The sequence below is a fragment of the Bos indicus x Bos taurus genome, chromosome 14, assembly GCF_003369695.1.
Source record: "Bos indicus x Bos taurus breed Angus x Brahman F1 hybrid chromosome 14, Bos_hybrid_MaternalHap_v2.0, whole genome shotgun sequence".
Lineage (NCBI taxonomy): Eukaryota > Metazoa > Chordata > Mammalia > Artiodactyla > Bovidae > Bos > Bos indicus x Bos taurus.
The window spans coordinates 23,736,735-23,758,457 of NC_040089.1; the positions used below are offsets into that span (position 1 = coordinate 23,736,735).

Consider the following 21,723-nt stretch of genomic DNA (forward strand, 5'->3'; position numbering starts at 1 on the left):
TTTCTGAAGGGAAAGGAAATACAGGGGCAAAATTGTCAGAATCCTACAGGCAGCTCAGGAGAAATCAGTCCCTAATAGATTCTAGATGCCACATTTCCTGAGATGGCCGTCCCTCTAAGAGCATTTTACCCACAAAATGACTCTCACAGGGACCCCCAAGGTGCTCCTCCCCATTCCCCACTCTCCAGTGACAGAGACAGAAGACAAAGGCTGCTGTTTCTCTGGCAAGGCAGGTGCTTCCTCCCACCCGGGGAAGGACCTCTGGGGTTATGGTAATTAACATATTTCTTTTAATCTTGCTTTTGTAGTTAATCTCCAAAGCGTGAAAAGAGTTGGCCAGTCGATTAAACCCTAAGCATGCAATACAAATGAAATGAAGGCAGCCCTGATGAATATAAATGGATAAATTTGTTCCTTCTGTAAAAAAAAAGTACCTTATGAGAAACCCAGTTTGAACTACTAAATGAAACACTTGAAATTACCCACAGGAATGGTTTCTGGTTTAATAGGGAACAGTTCATCTAACTCTGGAGAAGGTCATTTCTTCAGGGTCATAAGCAACCGCTCTTTGGTATCTTCTAGGAAAGCAATGTGATCCTATTTAAAGTTTGGTCCAGGATCACTAAGCCTTCCCAGATGGTGCTAGTGGTAAAGAACTCACCTGCCAATGCAGGAGATGTAGGAGATGCAGGTTAGATCCCTGGGTCAGGAAGATCCCCTGGAGGAGGGCATGGCAATCCTGCTCCAGTATTCTTGCCTAGAGAATCCCATAGACAGAGGAGCCTGGTGGGCTACAGTCCATGGGGTCGCAAAAGAGTCAGACACAACTGAAGTAACTTAGCACGCACTCCAGTATCACTGGCCCTTGGTTATGCAGGAATGTGCAGGAAAGCTCCCTGACACTGTGCCCCTGGGGAACCTTCAGCAGGTCTGGCACTTGCTCTCTGAATACCCACGGCTGTAGAAACAAGCATCTTTGTGGGGAGGAGGACGAGCATCTGTGTGGGGAGAAGGATGCGGGAGGCTGACCTTTCCATGCCAGATGGCACAGTTTCAACAAGTCCAAGTCTGAGAACAAGGTGATGGGGAACGAGCTCTGTGTCCTCAGGACACCCCACCTCCACATGCTGGGTGCTTCTTCTCAGCCCTCACTTCCCCTGTCCAGTGTATGTTCAGCCACAGACCCCCAACCAAAATGATGGGCAATTCACAAGAGAGAGAGATGATCTTACTTCCATACATGGGGTCACAAAAGGTCGGATGTGATTTAGTAACTAAAACAACAGCAACAATCATTTCCACAGCAGTTGCAAGCAAACACCAAACATGGACTTTTTTTTTTAATTAAAAAAAACTCAACAGAAAAACAGAGCGCAACATTATTTTCAGAGGCACTGGTTGCAAATACTAGTCTAGACAGCAGACTGGTGCTTGTGGTCTCCAGGTACATTCTGTCAACAAAGACACTTCTTCATTGAAATAGATGTTGTGTAACTGTGGGTACCTGGGGATGTCAGCCACAGAATCGGTCTTCAGTTTTTCTTCTTGGCGCCAGTGAAGCCATCCATTAAATTAAAGGCCCCCAGGTACTCACCCAAAAGCAGCCCCAGCTTGAGGGGCAAGAAGCTAAAGAGAACACAAGAGGGAACATCTTAGTTATCACTCATGGAACATCTTTACGAGCTCCACTGAAAAGCAGGGCCGTTGACTTGCTGCAGAAGGCGTCAGTCACTCACGCCCACCTGAACGTCCCTGTCCTGTGGTCACTTGGGGCTCGTCCATCATGTGTGAGGACACCGGCCCAGGATCTCTGTGTTTCTCTTTGCTTTATTTACATTATTCACTCACTTCCGTGTCAGTCTCAAGGCCTGACTGCATTCTGTAATGATGGACAGGAAGCATGCAGCCTTGAGGAGTCTTGATCCTGCCTTGCAACCTCGCCCTGTTGCTCACAGTGCTACTGGGCTCTCAACACTCCGTTCCTCCCACTGTCCAAAGAGGTCATTGACCTTTCTTTCCTGGACAACAGAGAGAAGTCCATGCAATAGCCCCTCAGAGCTTTGGCAAGACCCAACTAAGACTGTCCATCTTCTCCATCCTGCTCGCCCCTCCTGACACTTTGATCCTGTCCATCATGACGTTCACACTGCAGGACGAGGAAGGGTACAGTCAGCCAACCGGAGACTTGTCCTAGGAGTGGGGACAAGAGAAGGGCCCTGGGCTCACGGTCCCTCTGGAGGCAGCCTGAGATATCCAGGGGGTTCCTGCCCTTCACAGGTTCAGGTCTCTGGTCAAACATTATCTTCTCCATGTGGCCATCCTGACGCTTAAATCAGGATGCATACTAGAGCCCTTGCTCCACAACAGGAAGAGCCACAGCAGTGGGAAGCCTGCTCACCCCAACTACAGAGTAGTCCCCACTCGCTGCAACTAGAGAAGCGCCCACGCAGCATGAAGACCCAGCACTGACAAAAACAAAGTAAATAAATAAACAAACATACAAAAAATGGTTATCTTCCCCACCCTGCCCCCAACACTGCCAGTTATCTTCTAAATGGCTCCTCTCATTCCACACGGTTCCTTCCTTCCTGTCTTTGTCCTGAAATCCCCACCCCAAGGCTGGGCAGAGTTCCCCATTCTATGTGGACCCCAGAGAGTGCTGCCTTCTAACCGAAGAAGGAAGTCCTACTGCATGGTCTTCCATAGGAAATGTTTGCCCCACTAGAGGTTTCAACAGACTATTTATTGAACATATTTCCCTAATAAAGAAACAGCTATCATTATTGGCCCTGGGAGTTCCAATCAGAAAACTTGCTCATGTTGAGGAACGCACACCTGTTTTTTCAAATATGAAGACACTGTTTAATTTGAAACCAACCTCTGTGCATTATTATATATAAAGTAAGTGCTCCCAACCAGATTTTATTAAAAAAAAAAAAAATGGCTCCTCTCTGTTGGCTGTGGAGTAAGCTGTTGACTGGACTGGCACGTTGAGAATTAATAGGAGCAGAAACATTACCTTTTTAAAAACATGATGAAGTATATAAACTTGGGCATATACAGGTACATGTTTTCTTGCAGGATAGCATCTACTATCTTCCTGACTGCATATTCTGGCTCCAGAATCGGTAAGAGAGAAGGACAGCTTGGGGAGGGGGAGGAGGGTTAAAAAAAAAAAAAGAAATTAGAGAAAGCAATTCTTAAAAAGGACAATAAAACAGTTGTGAGCTTCCCAGATGGAGCTAGTGGTATTGAACCTGCCTGCCAATGCAGGAGACATAAGAGACACAGGTTCCATCCCTGGGTCAGGAAGATCCCCTGGAGGAGGAAATGGCAACCCACTCTAGTATTCTTGCCTGGAGAATCCCACGGACAGAGGAGCCTGGCAGGCTATGGTCCATAGGGTCACAAAGAGTCGGACACGACTGAAATGACTTAGCAAGCATGCACACACAAGACATTATCGTTTATTGGCTTCTTTTCCTTCCAGATTTGATATTTTTCTGTACTTGCTGTCTTATTATCAATATGGTGAGTAATAACTAGAATTTGAAGTGGAAAACAGGGATTCTAATTAATACAATGATGTTATACTAGGCACATGTGGTGAAACCAAATTAAACAAATGGCCTAAATGTTGCAAAGCACATCTTTGAAAAGTAAATGCCTGTCATCTGATGAGTGCAGACTGGATATTTATGCCTCTTCAACAACTTCTCGTTCTTCTGTGGAATCGGGATGAGAGCAGGATGGAGTTGGTAGCAGAAAGGGGGTGTGTGACAGCAGCGCCAAGGAGATGGGGGAGCAGGTTGAGGCCACAGGGTGGCCTTGAAGACGTGGGTATAGCCTTGATGTTTGTGTGTGGTGCTCATGCTTGTTTGAGTCTGACTCTTTTCAACCCCATGGACTGCAGCCCACCAGGCTGCTCTGTCCATGACATTTCCCAGGCAAGAATACTGGAGTGGGTTGCCATTTCCTTCTCCAAGCCTTGATAAACCATCACTATTAAACCCAGTGTCTTAATCACTAACACATCTAAGGAAATAAATTCTAAAACTGTTTATAAAGCAGGCTGAATGCTGGAAAAGTCTTTTTAAATAACTTCAGCCAGAACAAAATAAAATCGATGGTCAATCATTTTTCAAAATACAGTTCCTTTTTAATCAAACGACATGCTTACCCAGTAGTACATCCATCAAACATTCCGGTTTTTATAAAAAATGGACACACGATAGTGGTTTTGATCCCGTTCTGTCCCTTGGTAAATGATTCTAAAAATATCGATTCAGCAAATCCATAGGCTGCAAATTTACTTGCACAGTAATCTGAAAAGACAAACGATACTATTATATAGTGCAAAGTTTTAAAATGGCTTTATAGGAAGATTTCCTCATAACACGAATACCGGCAGAGACAAGCCATTTCAGAGTTCTTGTTTTGCATGATCTTGGTCTTCTCTGCCTGGAAGAGGTGATGTGTGAGTGGGAAGGTCAGTGATCACGTCAAGGTCAGATGACAATGGCCATGTGGGCTTGAGGAAGAGCAGGGCTGCCGGGAGTCACACAGTCGAACTTTACTCCCATGGCAGTGATGGTAAGGCACTTGTGCCCTGACATGGGGCACCAGATGTGGGTTCTGTCCCAAAGAACTCTGGCCCAAATGGGCAGAAGGACACATAGAAGAAGAAATAAAATAATAAGTCAAGGGACTTCCCTGGTGGTCCAGTGGTCAAGAATCTGCTTTCCAATGCAGGGGATGCAGGTTGGATCCCTGGTCAGGGAACTAAGATCCTACATGTCTTGGAGGTACTAAGCCCACCAGCCACAACTATGGAGCCCATGCACTCTAGAGCCCTTACTCTGTGACAAGAGAAGCCCTTCCATGCCAAAACTAGAGAAAAGCTCAAGTACCACCATGAAGACCCAGGGCAGGCAAAAAAAAAAAAAAAATACACTAATAATAAGTCAAGTGGGAGTCTAGGCGGTAGAGATCAGTGTTGGTCATGATACCTGTCAGAGCAAGTTTTCTTCCAACTCAAATTCTTCCACTTCCAGAAGGAAAATAAAGTTTTTCTTATTTGGGCTTCCCTGGTGGCTTAGACAGTAAAGAATTCACCTGCAATGCAGGAGACTGGGGTTTGATCCCTGGGTTGGGAAGATCAGGGCATGGCAACCCACTCCAGTATTCTTGCCTGGAGAAACCCATGGACAGAGGAGCCTGGTGGGCTATATTCCATGGGGTTGCAAAGAACACACTGCCCCTTCAACCTCGACTGCTTGACTATCTTCAAATGCAGGGGAAGTGGTATCTGGGTCAGTTTTGAGCTTTCTGTCCTCCGTTACACTCACTTCAAGTCAAAACCTGGGCATTCGGTTTGCTGAATGGAAATGTCAGGAGAAGAAAAGGCATTTAGGTGACTTATCCTTCCCTCTGCCTCACACAGCAGAAGACATACACCTTGGTGCTCTGCTGGGAAGCAGCTACTCCAACCAGCAAGAACCAGGCTGCACGTGCCAGGCATAGGATATCAGGCAGTTGCTGCCCCAGACGCTGGGAAAGACACAGAAGAAGTGGCAAGGGGTGCAGGGAGGTGAGAGGAGGGGTCCTGAGCTGCCTCTGGGATCATATGAGTCGTCTGGTAGAACTATAGCTCACTGAGCTCCTCTACCCCCGAGACTGGCCAGGGAACCTGCATTCCAAGTAGCAGCTCCAGTGGTTCTGATTCTGGGGAGTTGCTGCCCATGCTGGGAATACTTGTTTCTAAGGGAGCCAGGGAGGAGAGACCTGCATTTGAAGACAGAGATGCTGTGTCTAACCAAAGGATTCACAGGCCCTGTAAATACACCTGTGGTATGTCAAGGACCTGTGACTTCTCAGATGTATGAGAGAGAGGGGTAATAATAATACCTGATGGATTCTAAGGAGGACAGAGGCAGGGAGACCCAGGCTATAGGGAGACATGTACAGACTGCTAATATTGGGGTGACAAGTGGTTCTGGAATCCTATCCGGCAGCTGAGAGGTACTTGCTGAGACCAGTGTTATGAAACTGGAACCAGCTATGAGTCAGCCAAGCTGGCTGGTCTGTTACCTGAGTGTTGCAATTAGGGTTCTGATGGATGAGCCTCTGGGGGGCACCCCAAGGGGAAGGGCAGGACTTCCTAGAGCCAGCTCCCCAGTGGGCCCTCTTCACTGAAGATCTTGTATGTCTTATCCTCTCCCCACTGCTAATGTCAAGTCGGTTGCAAGGGATATGGAAGTGACAACAAATTCCTGCCAGTCTCCAACCAATGGAACAGCAAAAGAAAGTTAATTTTAGGTTTCCTGGGGTGAAGATATTTTCTCCAAGCTGCCAGCCAGGGGAGACCACTTATGGAAAATTCATAGGGCAGAAGGGTCCTCTCTCTTTTTTGGGTACGCTGGATCTCATTGTAGTGTGCAGGCTTTCTCTACTTGCAGTGTGCCAGGGCTTCTCTAGTTGTGGAGCACAGGCTCTAGAGCGTGGGCTCCGTAGTTGTGGTGCATGGGCTTAGTTGCCCTGAAAAGACTCTTGATAGTCCCTTGGGCAGCAAGGAGATAAAACCAGTCAATACTAAAGGAAATCAACCCCGAATATGCATTGGAAGGACTGATGCTGAAGCTGAAACTCTAATACTTTGGGCACATGATGCGAAGAGCTGACTCACTGGAAAAGACCCTGATGCTGGGAAAGACGGAGGGGGTGACAGAGGATGAGATGGTTGGATGGCATCACTGAATCAGTGGCCATGAGTTTGAGTAAACTCTGGGAAATTGTGGAGGACAGGGAAGCCTGGTGTGCTGTGGTCCATGGGGTCACAAAGAGTCAGACACGACTGAGCAACTAAACAGCATATGAGATCTTAGTTCCCTGACCAGGGATGAACCTGCAGCCCCTGCATTGGAAGGCAGATTCTCATTCATTGGACCACAAGGAAGTCCCAGAAGGATCCTCCTTAACACCCTGATTACAGTGTCAGGTGAGTCTGGGGGAAGGTAACTATGCTAATCACTTATGTAAGGAATTTATAAGTAGGGTCTCTTTCTTTTTTTTTTTTTAAATTGGAGGATAATTGCTTTACAATGTTGTGTTAGTTTCTGCTGTACAACATGAATCAGCTATATGTATATATATACTCCCTCCCTCCTGAGCTTCTCTCCCACCTCCTTATCCCACCCATCTAGGTCTTTTATTAATTCCAAGTGATTGCATAAGACCTAATGATTCTAAAGTGCCCAGTTCAACTTCGTGTAAGTATAGCAGCTGGGCAATTTCGCTGGATGATAAAGTTCTCAACAACTTACCTTACTGAATATATGTCCTCATCTATTACCATTTATTGTTAATGCACCAAGTCAGTGCAGATTATTCAGAGCTGTTGCTCAAGCTGCGGTTGTGAAATACCATATTTCTCTTACCTGCCAGTCCATTCATTCCAATTAATCCAGCTGAACTTGAAATGCACACCAAATGTCCACGGTTATTAGCAATCATAGCAGGTAGAAAGGCTTTATAAGTCTAAGAAGATCAAGGTAAAATATTTAACATTTTATAGCACATTATATTTTTTTTCAGATGTTTATATAATCATCATGATTGAAAACAGTTGTTCAAGTTCAAAAAAATACCTGAAGGAAATGGGACATTCAAACTTAAATATCTGGCAAGTAACCATCTTAACTTGTTTAAACTGTGGATCAATATTTTGCTGGTGGTTATTCCAGTATTTTAATGGGAATTTAAATTATTAAAAATAATTTACTCAAACTTACATTTGCTCATATTTGACTTTTAAAAACACAACAAAAACAATAATTGAAACAGTACAGGAAAATCTTAATTGTGGTATCCACAGTCCACAAACCAGTAAGACCACTCAAAGATATGGTTATTTAGATTTATGGTGACTTTTTTCCTCCCTTGGCTTATATTTGAATTTCAAATTTTTCCTGAACTTTGTTCACAGGACATGTGGCTGTTGGTTTCAGTTTTAAAATATCAGTTTGTTTTGAAACTCATCTGGCCTGTCAGGGAGACGTGGTCATGAGCAAGAGCCAGGAGGGGCAGAACGAGGGTGTGTGCGTGGCTGGAGAGGCTAATGTGACTGGTCTGTGCAAAGGCCAGGACAATGCAACTTGAGTGTGGGCACCTCTCCTTGAGAGTCAGGACCATGCCTTTTAATGTTCAAGGCACGTAGTTATCAGGCTGCTGGTGGGCACGCTGTCCCTGGAAGAAAAGCTATGACAAACCTAGACAGTATATTGAAAGGCAGAGACATCACTTTGCTAACAAAGGTCCACATAGCCAAAGCTATGGATTTTCCAGTAGGCATGTATAGATGTAAGAGCTGGATCACAAAGAAGGCTGAGGGCTGAAGAATTGATGCTTTTGAACTCTGGTGCTGGAGAAGACTCTTGAGAGTCCTAAAGGATCTCTGTGCTGTCCTTGATCCATCCAATCAATCCTAAAGGACAAAAACCCTGAATATGAATTGGAAGGACTGATGCTGAAGCTGAAATTCCAATACTTTGGGGACCTGTTGTGAAGATCTGACTCACTGGAAAAAGACCCTGATGCTGGGAAAGATTGAAGGCAGGAGGAGAAGGGGGCAAGAGAAGATGAGATGGTTGCATGGAATCACTCAATCAATGGACATGAGTTCAAGCAAACTCTGGGAGATAATGAAGGACAGAAAAGCCTGGAGTGTTACAGTTCATGGGGTTGCAGAGTCAGACATGACTTAGCAAATGAACAGCAACAACAAAGTTGACTGTGCATCTTCGTGTGCCCCCAAACAGACCTGCTGGATGTTTGCTTGTTAATTATGCCTCCTTTCACTTCAAGGGAGTTCCTGCCTTAGGCAAATGATGAGGTCACCTGGTCATGTCTAAGCATGGTCACTTTTAACTTCTGTGAGCCCTTATCTCACTGGGCTGTTTGAAGGCTTATTCACAAGGTGCCTGGGATGGTACCAGACAGGACGCTGGCTGTCAGTACATGATTAGGACACAAGAGCAGCTGTGTCTTTGCAGGATTCCCTGAGCAGAGGTGTGGGGAGGTAGAGCTTAAGTTGGATCAGGAGAGGACAGCTTGAGCTACAACTGAGAAGTCTGTGGTTTAAGACCAGTACTGCTGTAAGAGTCCACTCTGCAGTGGATTCTATAAGAATCTGCCTGCAATGCAGGAGACCTGGGTTCAACCCCTGGGTCAGGAAGATCCCTTGGAGAAGAGAATGGCAACTCACTCCAGTATTCTTGCCTAGAGAATCCCACGGGCAGAGGAGCCTGGCAAAGAGTCAGACATGACTGAGTGACCAACACTTCCATTACTGTAAGAGAACAAGAGGAAGCCTAAGTCGCTTCAGTCGTGCCCAGCTCTTTGTGGCCCCATGGACTGTAGCCTGCCAGGCTCCTCTGTCCGTGGGATTCTCCAGGCAAGAGTACTGGAGTGGGTTGCTATTCCTTTTCCAGGGATCTTCCTGACCCAGGGATCTAACCCACATCTCTTATGTCTCCTGCACTGGCAGGTGAGTTCTTCACCACTGGCGCCACCTGGGAATGACATTTATAACGAGAAGAAAAAGTACTTACCCATATATGTGATTTGAAATTCACGTCAAGAGACTTTTCTATAAGCTCATCCGGGCAGTCCATGAACTTTCTGCCTGTTACGATTCCGGCATTGTTGATCAGGATGGAAGCATCACCAACTTCTTTCTTCACCTGAATTGAATAAGGAAATCAGCACCACCAGGGCAGCGCAGGCAGACCCTGGAGATACACAGGTTCAGTGCCAGACCCCCCTCGCAGTAAAGCTGACACTACAACATATTGAGTCATACAAATGTTTTGGTTTCCTGGTGCATATAAAAGGTATGTTTACACTATACTGTCATCTATTGAGCATGCAAGAGCTTTAGGTTTAAAAAACAAGTTGCCTTAATGAAAAATGTTTTTTTTTGCTAAAAATGCCAACCATCATTTAAGCCTTGACTGATCTGTAGTAACAAAGATCACTGATGACAGCTCACCAGAACAAATATAATAATGGAAGTGTGAAGTATCATGAGAAACAATGTGATGCTGAGACACGAAGTGAGCAAATGCTGTCGAAAGAAGGGTGCCGTTAAGAGTTGCTCAAGGCAGGATTGCCACAAACATTCAATTTGCAAAAAAAAATCTTCAGATGGTAGAAAAAATGCAATGTCTGTGAAGTGCCATAAAATGAGGTGTGCCCATAATTCTTTATGTGAACTGGATTTATTTTCCTGTGGTTTTAGATGCTTCTGTCCTTGTTAACTCAGACTGAGCTGCTGCTTGCTGCAAGGCACTCTAAGAACAAAGCATGTCTATTTCCTTTGCAGAGTTCATGGCACATCAGAGATCTAAGTCTAATGCCTTTCTACTCATCTTCCCCTCTTCTTATGATGGTTGCAACACCTGTAACACTACTTTCCTACAGGGAGAGTTATTCTGATACTCAGTAGTGACATGGTTAGTGACTTTGTCTTATGCTAAAATGAAGCATGCCAACAAAGGTCCGTCTAGTCAAGGCTATGGTTTTTCCAGTGGTCAGGTATGGATGTGAGAGTTGGACTGTGAAGAAAGCTGAGCGCCGAAGAATTGATGCTTTTGAACTGTGGTGTTGGGGGACTCTTGAGAGTCCCTTGGACTGCAAGGAGATCCAACCAGTCCATTCTAAAGGAGATCAGTCCTGGATGTTCATTGGAAGGACTTATGCTAAAGCTGAAACTCCAATACTTTGGCCACCTCATGTGAAGAGTTGACCCATTGGAAAAGACTCTGATGTTGGGAGGGATTGGGGGCAGGAGGAGAAGGGGACAACAGAGGATGAGATGGCTGGATGGCATCACCGACTTGATGGACATGAGTTTGAGTGAACTTCGGGAGTTGGTGATGGACAGGGAGGCCTGGTGTGCTGCGATTCATGGGGTCGCAAAGAGTCAGACACGACTGAGCGACTGAACTGAACTGAAAATGAAGCATGAGCAGCACAGCCTTTTAATGAATGTGGTGATATGTCAGGCATGATACCATGCCATGTAAATCAAGCCCTGGCACTTGTAGCAACGGGGGTGGGACAGGGAGGGAACGAGGGAGTATAATAGTCATATGAATGTTTCAAACATACAGGAGCTCAGAACCTGTCTGTCCTGTTTTCATCCCTTGACTGGTTCTCTTCTCCCCAGCACCAACGTTTAGGTGTAAGGTCTGTGAAGGGAGGATCAGAGGGGCTCCCGCCTGTTGCTGTCGCACCAGCACCAGCCAGACTAGATACTTAATAACTTTAATTTAAGAAATAAAAATCCTGGGAGTACCACTGGAGCCTTCCCTTTAGAGCAAACCGTCAGCAAGTGACCCAGGCTTGGTCAGATTTCTTTTTTGTTTTTGAGCACCGGGTTTTCCAGGCTTGATGGCAGGTGGGGCTGTCCCTTGGCTTGCCTTCGTTTGCACTTTCATTCCTGTAATTTGTATCACATAGCAGGGGCCCTGTGTCCCCCGAATCAGAGGGAACTGCTGGCCGCAGCACCACGTGCATCTGTCTCTGGCTCTGTGTGTTGTGCGCACTCGTGTGGGTGTGCAGATGTGGGTGTGAGCCTGCCTGTGTGGGTGGTGCAGCGGGGGAGAGGGGCTGGATTACTGACAGCAGACACCGCCACTCTTGCTCTCTCAGAAGGCATGAGTCCCAGCAAGGAAGGTGACGTGCTCGGTGTCCACTAACCAATGAGATCCGTAGCCTCGGCGAAGTTTAGGATTGCAATAGACACCAAGGAAACCTCACGTTTCATGTTGAAGTTTTCGGATAGAAGTGCTGGAAACAATCTAACTTAAAGTCTGATATGGAGAGTGGCTAAAATATTAAGTCAAATCAAAGCTGAACAGCAGTCAAGGTACTCTTCCTGGGGCAAAATCACACGCTGAATGGGACTGTGTGATTTGAACAACAAACGACTCAACCGGATGCCAGTTGGCAAGGATGGACTTTCTGAAATTAGTCCCAAGCTATGATCTAGGGACACAAGATTTCAGTTACTGGGTTCTGTGGAAATAAAACACTGTCATATCAGCTCTAAAAATCCACGCCTTGATTATTCCTCTATGGGATAAAAATTTCCTGGTTACCTTTCTTTTATCAAGAACAAGAGGTGGAAATGGCTGGTTTATAGTAGGAACATCTTAAGGTCTTTTCTCTTTAAATGTGAACCAGTCACTGCTTAAGAGTGGCTCATAGCCAGAGAAGTGGCTCATAGCCAGGGGAAGTCAACCTGGCAGGAGATTGTGTTCCAAGTGCAAAGGGCTTAGTTTGCAAAAGTAGCTGCAGCAGACCCGCCCGCCCCCACCCACACACACACACTTTGAAAGGTGGTCCCCACACAAGCCCATGCCAGCTTGTCTGGTCTGGATCCCCAGACTTGCCGGGCAGCCTGCGATTGGTGATGGTGGTGGTAACGCATGTATAAGATGTAAAGACAAAAGTCACAACTTAAAAGAAACTCACTGGCCAGAGACTGGCACACCCCTCCACTGGGAAGTCAGATGAGAAGCTGCAAGCAGAACCCAGTTAGAGCCTACAAGCTGGGCAGGAACCTTCCAGCAGGCACATCTACTTTCTTCCTTCTCCTGAAACCAGGGAACTCCGAGAGCCACAAAAAAGTGGTCCAGGAGAGTGATGTGTACAGTGCTTGTGCAACGAGCGGTTAGAGAAATCCTTCTGAGGGAAGACCAAGTGGCCACCGCAGAGGCGTGTGTCTCCTCAGGCCCTGCAAAATCCACTGGAGCTCTGGGCTCCTGAAAGTGTTCTTTATACATACTTCTCTACCATCACCAAAGGGGCAGCTGCAGTTAAGAGTCTTTAGGATGAATAACATACTCGCTTTTCATATGACCACGTGAGAGAAATGCAGGTTGAATAGAAATCACTGTTGGGGGTGGGGGAAACAGCTGGACTTGCGATCAGGCTAGATACGGCTTCACCTCCTGGCATGGTCCTCCCCTAGCTCTGTGACTCCCAGCAGGTTATTTAATAGCCCTGCTTCTCAGTTTTTGTTATGCCTCCATGAAGGGTGCTATGGCCTTTCTCTTACATGGCAACAGGGGGCCTGGACAACCAGCACATGAGCTGGCCAGAGGGCGTTCTTCAGAGTCAAGAGACTCGCATCCCACCTGCAGCTCTGCTACTTATTACCTAAACTTCTCAGTTAAGTCACCTGAGAAACTCACCTGCACTAAGTCTCCATTTTCTTATTTGTGAAGTGGAGATAATAAGAGGCCTGACTTTCCAGGAGTATAATTCAGAGGGTGCCAAGCATGGTGTGTGGCACATAGCAAGAACTCAAAAATGCTAATTCCCACACCCTGATATTTTTTAAAGAGAGGCAAATTAGCACTGAGGAAGGCAAATATGGATGGACATCAGAGACTACATCAAGTCCTTACTGCCCATAGGAAGAGCAAACACACAGGTTTACCTGATTGGCCACTCTGTATATCTCCTCCTTCCGGCTGCAGTCACAGGTATAGGCATAGACCCTCGTGGCTCCAGCTTCCACAGCCATCTTGCAGGTCTCCTCATTACTCTCCTGACTGATATCCCAGAGCACAAGCACCGACCCAAGCTGGGCAAATTTGAGGGCTAGGAGCCTTCCGAGTCCACTTCCAGCGCCTGTTATAAGTACGATTTCACCAGCAACATTCTTCCGTGGTTTTGGGATTATAGCAAAAACTACAGCCTCCACAAGAGCCAACACTGATTTTCCTAAGAAAATGAGCAATTTCTTGGCTGCCTTCAGCTTGAGCGCCATGTTCTGGCTCATACCTATAAAGCAAGAGGGACTCATGTAAGGACCTTATTCCATGGGGCCCATACTCCCTTGCAGAAGTGAAAGAAACTAAGAATCGTGATGTAAACATCCCTGTTGGTGGCAGACTCTGAGCTGAGAAAGGGGGGAGGGGGTCCACAGGGACCATCTTGACCAACTTGCATCACCGTGCCAAGCTCATCACATCCCTGAATGCCTGTTATGTGTTCTAGGTGACAGAAATGCTCGTTACCCAGAAACTGTAACCACGGCTACATTTAACCCAAAGCAGAAGCTCACTCTTTCTTATAGCTGGTTTTGCTCCATAATATGTCCTGTAGGTTGATTTCACCTTTAAGGTCTTGACCCTATCGTGTTGACACAACTGTTCCCTTCTGGTTTTATTTTTTGCCTCCTTTGAGGTTTCTGTTTTCTCATTGCACTGTTGTTATTTAAAATCTGAGATTCAAGAGAAAAATGTGAAATCCTGCTTGTATTAATGTACCTGAAGAGGAGTAATTAGACATTCTAAACCTTGGCCCCTACAACTTGCCGTCAGCACAGGGTACCCATTTTCCAGGCTCTGAGGCCCCCACGCCACATCCCTTACTACTTGGCCCTGCAATTGTATGACATCTGGGGAAGGGGTGAGATAGCTAGGCCCTGCCCCTGTCTGGCTGTGGAGCCTGCGGCAGGCCACGCCGGGCCTCGGTCTCCTTACTTCCTGGTCCTGTGCTCTAGGGTGGTTTTGCAAGTATAATGAGAATGTTTGCGCATGTGTGACCACAATGCTGCCTTGCAGCTAGCGCTTTATGATGTTACCTTGTTTCTCAGACTCACAGCACTGCCCACAGGAAGGTACCCGACAAGTTTATCGAATGAATAAAAGGCAAACTTAAACAGGGCTCAATGCCTCCACCCTATCAGTCACTCACATTTTAGTGAGAATGAGCTTATAAGATGCTTTCCTAACAAGCACCTGAGAAAGAAGGGAAGGTCTTATTCCCTCCAGACGAGGAGAGAAGGGGCATACTGTGCTGTGGGCTGGGGTTTCCCTGAATGGGGTGGCCAGCTGAGAGTTGGACGTGAGGACAGAAGATGGACTTCATTAGTGAAGTGAAGCAGTTCCACACTGACTTTGAAGCTTGGCTGAGGACACACTAGTTCTCATAGATTCATTAAAGGATGGCTTGAAGCGTGGTCAGACCCTTAGGAAGTGGCAAACTAAATTGCTGCTTCTTGGCTTTCTCTACAGATGGAGCCTGGCAGGTTATAGTCCATGAGGTTGCAAAGAGTCAGACACGACTGAGTGAGCGTGCAAGCATGTGTAGATGGGACCAAGGACCAGAAAGAATGTGTGTGTGGCTTAGCCAGGATCCCTGTCTAGTTTGTGTAGGCCAGGTGAGCTCATTGTCACATTTCCTTGGCATGGATACTGTGCAGGTACAATGCTGGGCCATGGGGCTGAGTGAGTGGGTAATCTCCCATAATCTCTGCCCTGGGGAGATAAGAGTCTAATGAAAGAATGAATATACCAGTAAGAGCTGCAGTGTTATAAAGAAAAGTGTGTGTGTGTGGTGGGGGGCACTCTAGAGAGTAGCCAGGAGACCTGCTTTAGATGGGAGTCAACAGAGGAGGCAACAGGCGAGATCTGTGGAAAGTGACCTTTGATTGGACGTGCAAATGATGAACGGGGCAAGGGAGGGCTTGGGAGCAGCTTCCATCCAGCACAGGGATGGAAGAGTGTGAGCCTTGAGGTAGGTTTGCTCTATGTGTCCAGGAAACAGGCATGCTAGTGGGGGTGGGGGTGTGGGAGCTGGATGTTCCAGTCCAATGAGTGCTTCCTGCTGTGGAGCACGCAGCTTTACCACACTTTGGATGAAATGGCTCTCAGACTCTCTGTCGTCTTTGCTTCTGGATGATTGATAGAATCTCCCAGGCCCAAAGGACTTGGAGAGAAGGTACCTTAATGGGTGAACAGTGGTCTTCAGATTCTCATTTTAAACACACAGTCAGGGGATGGATTCCTTCAGACCTGAAGGAAGAGGATCAGACTTTGCACAGGGATGCCAAAACCTTGGGCACCCTCCCCAGGAGGCAGCCTTGGCATCACCCGCACTACTTCCATGAGAAAACCCACATCAGCTGGCTGTGCATGAAACACTCCTTCTGTGAGAAAACCCACACTGGCCGGCTGTGGACAACTCCTTTCAGGGACACCATGATGTATGTCCTCGCCAGGAGGACAATGCTCCACCTCTCTCCTCAGCGTCTCCAGCACCCTGAAGATAGCTGGAAGCCTCACCACTCTCCTGGTTGACGTGAAAGTTATTCGTTTCAGGGGTTCTAGACTTCAGTTTTCCCTTGTCTCCATGCTGGCGTGACACAAGCCCTAGGACAAGCCACTTCTTAACCGGATCCAGCAGATGCTTCCCAGGTTCTCTAGAGTTGGGCTTCCTGAGGCCCCCTCATTTGGGGTTTAGGGTGTCTGTGGGGTACCGGCACAGGTAGTGAGGTCTAGAGACTGTGGGTTGGAAATCTCGATCTGCCACCGACCTCTCTGCATCCTTGGTAAGAACTGTTGCATCTCTTGTGTTTCAGTTTCCTTCTCTGAACAGGGGGATTCTATTAGTACAAGTTAACATATATGAAATTTGGAAGGTGTGGAAGCTTTATGAGGTTAATGCATGCTGCATTCTAAGTCGCTTCAGTCGTGTCTCACTCTGTGTGGCCCCTTGGACTGCAGCCCGCCAGGCTCCTCTTGTCCATGGGATTCTCCAGGCAAGAATTCTGGTGCGGGTTGCCATGCCCTCCTCCAGGGGATCTTCCTGACCCAGGGATCGAATCCTCGATTCTTATGTTTCTTGCATTGGCAGGCAGGTTCTTTACCACTAGCACCACTGGTATTGAGGTGTGTAATATGATCTCTACGGCTCCTTATAAAGGGCTTCCCAGAAAATAATCTGTTACAATGCAGGAGACACAGGTTCGACCCCTGGGTTGGGAAGATCCTCTAGAGAAGGAAATAACAACCCACTCCAGTATTCTTTTTTTCCCCCCAAACTTCATTGTTGTCTTATTTTAAGAAATTGCCACAGCCACCCCAACCTTCAGCAGCTATCACCCTGATCAGTCAGCAGCGATCAACATCAATGCAATATTCTTTACCAGCAAAAGGACTATAGCTTGCTGAAGCCTAGGATGATGGTTACATTTTTTAGCAATAAAGTATTTTTTTTTGATTGACACTCCAGTATTCTTGCCTGGGAAATCTCATGGACAGAGGATCTTGGTGTGCTGCAGTCCACAGGGTGGCACACAACTTGAGTCATAAAAATTGGCGACTAAACAACAACAAACCCATGTGAAACTTCTGAGCAGACTGGAGGGAAAAAAAAGGTCCCTATTGTGCCACAGAGCACAGCCCTCTCCAGGAGGCAGAGAGTGAGGGTGAGGGTGGAAGGAGAGGAGTTGGGCTAGATCTGAGTGCTGCCAGGTTTATCTCCCATCCACACCCACCTACAATGTGCCAGAAGAGTGCCAGGCGCATAGTGACAGCAAAATAAATACCAGCTAAGGTTGTGATTGGTGTTCCAGCTAGCATATGAATTGTGATAATCGGCTATGCCAGAGAAAGAGGCTAATAGTAACTTTACTGAGGAACACAGGTAAATGTCTGGCTCTCTTTTAGTGTAAAGACTGCTCCTTAGGAAGTCAGGGAACAAATATGTGTTAAATTTCATCAGGCTAAGACTTCTTTGGTGTCTTCATTCCATGGCTTACCCACTTAGTCCTGCTGCTAAGTCACTTCAGTCGTGTCCAACTCTGTGCAACCCCATAGATGGAAGCCCACCAGGCTCCCCGGTCCCTGGGATTCTCCAGGCAAGAACACTGGAGTGGGTTGCAATTTCCTTCTCCAATGCATGAAAGTGAAAAGCGAAAGTGAAGACGCTCAGTCATATCCGACTTTTAGCCACCCCATGGACTGCAGGCTACCAGGCTCCTCCATCCATGAGATTTTTTTTCCAGGCAAAAGTACTGGAGTAGGGTGCCATTGCTAACTTGGTGCAGCATAAACAGATGAGGCCTGCCTCCCAGGCCAGGGCTCTGCTGCCCTGCTAAGGGGGCACGGGGTGAATTGTGTGTGTGTGTGGGGGGGGGAGTCTGGAGAGGGGCAGCGACAGACTAAGGTGGGTGCACAGAGCAGGGGAGAGTGGGGCACCTGGGCACAATGTCCAGAAGAAAACGAGGACACCCGGGTGGGTGGGAGGCTGGCAGCTCGGTTCTCGGGGACCGGGGAGCGCGGATCGCCGACGCAGTGCGGGCCTCGGGGGCCCTGCACCCAGCCGCCGGGTATCCCCAAACGCGCACGCTCATCGCCGCCACCCCCATTAACCTTAACGCCGCAGGCTGGCCTCGCATGACCCTGGCCTCCCGGAGACCTCGGTACTCACCCGGGACAGCTGCCGAAGAGAAGCCAGCCTGTTCCGCCGCGGGCACCTCGTCTCTGGCTTCAGCTCGGTGAGGTTCGGGGTTTATCCCTGGCGCCACCTGGAGACCAAGGCCAAGGGCGGGACGGCCGCGCCCGCGCGGGGGTGGGGCGCCCGCGGGCCTCTGCGAGCCCGGGGGGCGCGTGCCTTCCTATTTTTTTCTTCCCAGGCTGCTATATTTGGAAGCTGACAATTCTGTCTGGTGGACCCGACGTATACCTAGATTCCGGGCAAGTGCATCCCCCGGGGACGTTTAACATTTGCGATGCCCATGACTGCAGCTTGGATTATCAAGTCAGAATGGCTGGGTTGACAGGGGGCCCTGGCACCAACAATTAAAAAATTCCCCAAGCGTTTCATAAACGCAGATCGAGGCTGGGACCCTTGGAGAGAACACGGGGGAGGCAGATGCCGGGTCCGTGCGGAGAAGGAACCAGGTACTGTCCTGTGGCCTGCAGTGTGGAGCAGAGAGGCGAGAACTGGGCTGTGTTTGGCTGCTCAGATTCCGGCCTGGGCCTTGGCATGTGGGCGTGGCACAGCTCGGGAAGCTGGTGGTTGCAGAGCTGGCAGGGGGCCTGGAGAAGTCCGAGAAGTTAACAAACGCTGACCCCTGTTTATTGAACATCTTCTCTGTGTACAAAGATCCAGAGACATAGCAATGCTACATATGTTGGGAAGAAATAAGAGATAATAATCAGCGAATAACCTTTGGTCATCATTTACTAGGTCACCAGTGAAATGAGTGGGGGTGTGGAGTTTCATGAATGGCATGAGAAGGAATATCAGATTATAGGGTGCTAAAGGAAGAACTGGGAGTCAGGACAAGATTGCGTTTGGAGTTTACTGAGGGTTAAGTGGGACACCCAGGAGTGCCCAAGGTGCACAGGAGAGCTGCTTAGCCAACATGTATCTGGGACAAACCTGGCAGTGTGATTAACTCAAGTCCGTGTGCTGGGTGCACGGTGAGGCCAGACACACTGGCATGTTGGAGTCTGGAGCAGAGAAGTGTTTACTGCAGGGCCCTGCGAGGAGATAAGGAGGCTCATGCCCTGAAATGTTCCAGCAGCTGGAAGGGTTTTGGCAAAAATTTTCTTTTAATATATATAATTATATTTCTTAATATTTAATTGGTTGATGGTTGCTTTACAATATTGGCTTGATTTCTGTCATGCATCTGTTGAGGGAGTTTGTAATTTCTTTGGTTCTGTCTCACTGACATGACAGACGGACTGGTGTTATTGCCCTCGGAGGGACCAGGGTCACTGTTGTACCCACGCGTTCTGGGAAACAAACTCACTCAGAAGGAAGATGCAGATAGTGGAGTGCTGTTTATAACACCATTTACACCAGAGAGCCCAAGGCAGAATCTCCTCTTAGCCAAGGACCCCGACCAGTTTTTGTGAAAACCTTATATACCCTAAGTGTACGTGCCCAAACCCACCTCCCCAAATTCCCTGAAACAAGTCTGAACAATTGAAAAGAAAGATATAATCAAAGTTAACCCGTGATTCATATGCCTTAAGCCTAGGTAGTTAACAGTGGACAATTATCAATAGGCCTGTGGTCATACTCCAATAAGCATAATAGAATGTATCATTCTATTCTGTTACACAGATAACTAGGGTATTCTTTTAGGCAATGGAGAGTCTAGGTAGGAGCCCTGGGGCTCTTCCTTCTGGGGGCCTGGTTTTCCAGCTGGTATGTCGTTTCCATAGATACTGGGCATATAGCTCAAAGTCCACATTCTGGCCCAAGATGGAGTCCTGCTTTCAAGACAGAGCCTGTTCTGTCTATTTCTTCCTTCATTATGGCTGTGTGTTACAGCTCAGTTTTATTTGGAAAGCAAAGGGAACTATATCCTTGAGTCATGAGGGCGGGCCAACCCTAAAGATGTGAAAAGAAGCCAGACCAATTTTGGCTCCTCTTTTTATGTTTTTTCTCCTCCCCCTGAGCCTACCCTGTGTAAACTGGGCTAGCCAGGAGGGCTGTTTGTTTTACCTGAGGTTCTCACTCCGGTCCTTGGACCTTCCTTTGTTCTGTTTTCCTGGACTTTCCCCTTCTTTGTCTTTTAGCCACCGCCCTTCTGGACTCCTTTTTCCTATTCTACTACCTAACACATCAACATGAGTTAACCATAGGTGTACATATGTCCTCTCCCTCTTGAATCTCCCTCCCACCTCCCAGCCTTTCCCACCCCTCTAGGTTACTGTGGAGCCCCAATTTGAGTTTCCATTGGCTATCTATAAGGGCTGGTGGGGAGAGGGGTCCCAGGATGATCAGCTTGAGCACAATTCTCTGATGGGCTAATGGTGAGGTCACAGGGTCGTGTCACAGAGGTTAGCGAGATCAGTCCTTGGGTTCCAGGAGGCCTGAGGCTTGTGTGCTCATGGTGGTTAGGTCAGACGGAGCTACAGCAGAGGATATGGGGGAAGGCCTGTTCCAGGCAGGCTTCATAGGGTCCTGCTGGGTTACAATGTGGTGAGGAACTGCACATTTGTTCTTTATTTGGCTGTGAGAAGAGTCAGGCGGGTGGTTGAAACCTGGAGGAGTAGATGTAGGGGAGAGCCTTGAATGCCTTTTCAGCGCTTAGCGGGGAATGGTGTGTTCTGGAGGCGGTGAGGAGCTGTTCTATGTGAGGGTGAATAGGGCAGGTGTGTGTGTTGGTTTCATGTTGGCAGGCGTCACCCAAGGACATGTGCTGTAGGGGGCTCTCTGTGGCTGGGGGAACCACAGAGCTTTTGGGGAGGCAGTGAGACACAGTTAGGAAGTACACATGTGCAGGTGATAGAGACAGGCAGGGAGGTGTCCCAAGTGCATGGAAGGGGGGGGTCCCCTCAGCCTGGATGAGGAGACGGAGTTGGCCAGAAGAGCCTTCCTAACTCAGAGACAGAACCCATCAAATGAGGAGCTGACTCAGTGGGGAGTGAGAGCGGGCTGTTACCAAGTCCAAGCTTGCTCTGCTTACTGCATGGGAAGTCAGTGATTCTGAGACGAGGCATTGGGACTAGGAAGAGACTTTATATGGGAGCCAGTTGACTGAGAAGATGGTAGGCTAGTGCCTCAAAATAACCATCTTGTTGGGGCTTGGTTGCCAGGATTTTTATGGATCAGAGATGGAGGGGTGAGGAAACAAAGTAAAAAGACTATTCAGTCCTTGCCAATATCCCCTAGAATGGCAAGCTTCAGGCAGGGGAATGTGTTAGTTTCACTTCCTAACAGTCCTTCACAGGTGAGTGGCTTAGGTTATCTCCCTGCCATTATGTATGCTTGCAGTGACAAAAGTGGCAAGATGAGGGTAAAGGTCATAGAAACAGATCCAACATAAATTCAAAATTAACCCTTCCGGCTTACAGACCAGGGCACAGAAAAGTTGGGTGATGGACTCCAGGTCACATA

At 47.7% G+C, this 21,723-nt stretch overlaps 1 protein-coding gene across 1 annotated transcript; it reads right to left on the minus strand.

Moving 5' to 3' along the window:
* Positions 1-1,307: 1,307 nt before the first annotated feature.
* On the minus strand, positions 1,308-18,392 carry SDR16C5 (short chain dehydrogenase/reductase family 16C member 5). Its single transcript, XM_027561018.1, has 7 exons — positions 18,292-18,392; positions 13,508-13,854; positions 9,609-9,740; positions 7,437-7,536; positions 4,181-4,325; positions 3,020-3,145; positions 1,308-1,626 (listed from the first exon to the last, which is right to left on the minus strand). The coding sequence occupies exons 2-7, from the start codon at positions 13,850-13,852 to the stop codon at positions 1,533-1,535; spliced, it is 942 nt and encodes a 313-aa protein (XP_027416819.1). The 5' UTR covers positions 13,853-13,854; positions 18,292-18,392; the 3' UTR covers positions 1,308-1,532.
* Positions 18,393-21,723: the final 3,331 nt, after the last annotated feature.